This window comes from Lepidothrix coronata, unplaced genomic scaffold (genome assembly GCF_001604755.1).
Source record: "Lepidothrix coronata isolate B3197 unplaced genomic scaffold, Lepidothrix_coronata-1.0 Scaffold435, whole genome shotgun sequence".
NCBI lineage: Eukaryota > Metazoa > Chordata > Aves > Passeriformes > Pipridae > Lepidothrix > Lepidothrix coronata.
In genome coordinates, this window is record NW_016690615.1 from 46,772 (window position 1) to 47,633 (window position 862).

The following is an 862-nucleotide window of genomic DNA, read 5'->3' on the forward strand; positions in this document are numbered from 1 at the left end:
TCCCAGCACTCCAGGAAAGGATAAATGTCCTTTGGTGGATTCCTGGCTCTGTCCTTTCCTGTCACCACCCCAAGAAATGATAAATGTCATTTGGTGGATTCCTTGTTGTGTCTTTTTCCTCCCAAGCACTCCAAGAAAGGATAAATGTCCTTTGGTGGATTCCTGGCTCCTGTGCAATATCCTGCAAAACCTTATCCTGCCTTCTGGTTTCCTCTTTGGGGAGGAAGAGGGATTTTAACTGTTCTGGTTGAACCTGGATCATTTCAGTCTGATACATATTTAGCAAACAGCGCGAATTATGAAATTTCTACCTACTTTTTAAAGTTTATAAATATATAATACTTCAAGTTTATAAATTCTGGTAATAAATTGGTTCAGGATGGATCACCTGTCCCTTTTCCATCCTGGAGATGCCTTGAGGAGCACAGCAGAGTCACTGTGTGCTCACAGCGGTCTTAAATTCTTGTTTTTAATGAGAAAATTAAATACCAGACAAATTTGAAATTGGAAAAGGGTTTTCAAGGCAAAAAAGACTTGGGAGGTTAGGATTAGGTTTGTAGTCCATCCCAAATTCCAGTCCCTCTAGCAAAGCCAGGCTGACAGGAGGTTGTTACTCTGAGAATCCACCACCTGATTTTTATCCTTGGTCATGAACTTCGACAAATTGAGATAAAACCGGGCATTTTCCATGGAAAACCAGCCCTGAGTGATGTCCTTGTGTGTTGCCCTGCAGGTGGTGGTGGTGCAGGCCATCAGTGCCCTGTGCCAGAAGTACCCTCGGAAGCACAGCGTCATGATGACCTTCCTGTCCAACATGCTCAGGGATGATGTACGTGGGGCACCTGGATCGGGGGGACTGGGG

At 44.5% G+C, this 862-nt stretch overlaps 1 protein-coding gene across 1 annotated transcript in view; it reads left to right on the forward strand.

Moving 5' to 3' along the window:
- LOC108509932 (coatomer subunit gamma-2-like) overlaps positions 1-862 on the forward strand; it is a 33,942-nt gene that overhangs the window by 16,497 nt on the left and 16,583 nt on the right. The window contains 1 exon segment of the mRNA XM_017839549.1: positions 734-829. Within this exon segment, the coding sequence (XP_017695038.1) occupies positions 734-829 (96 nt within the window).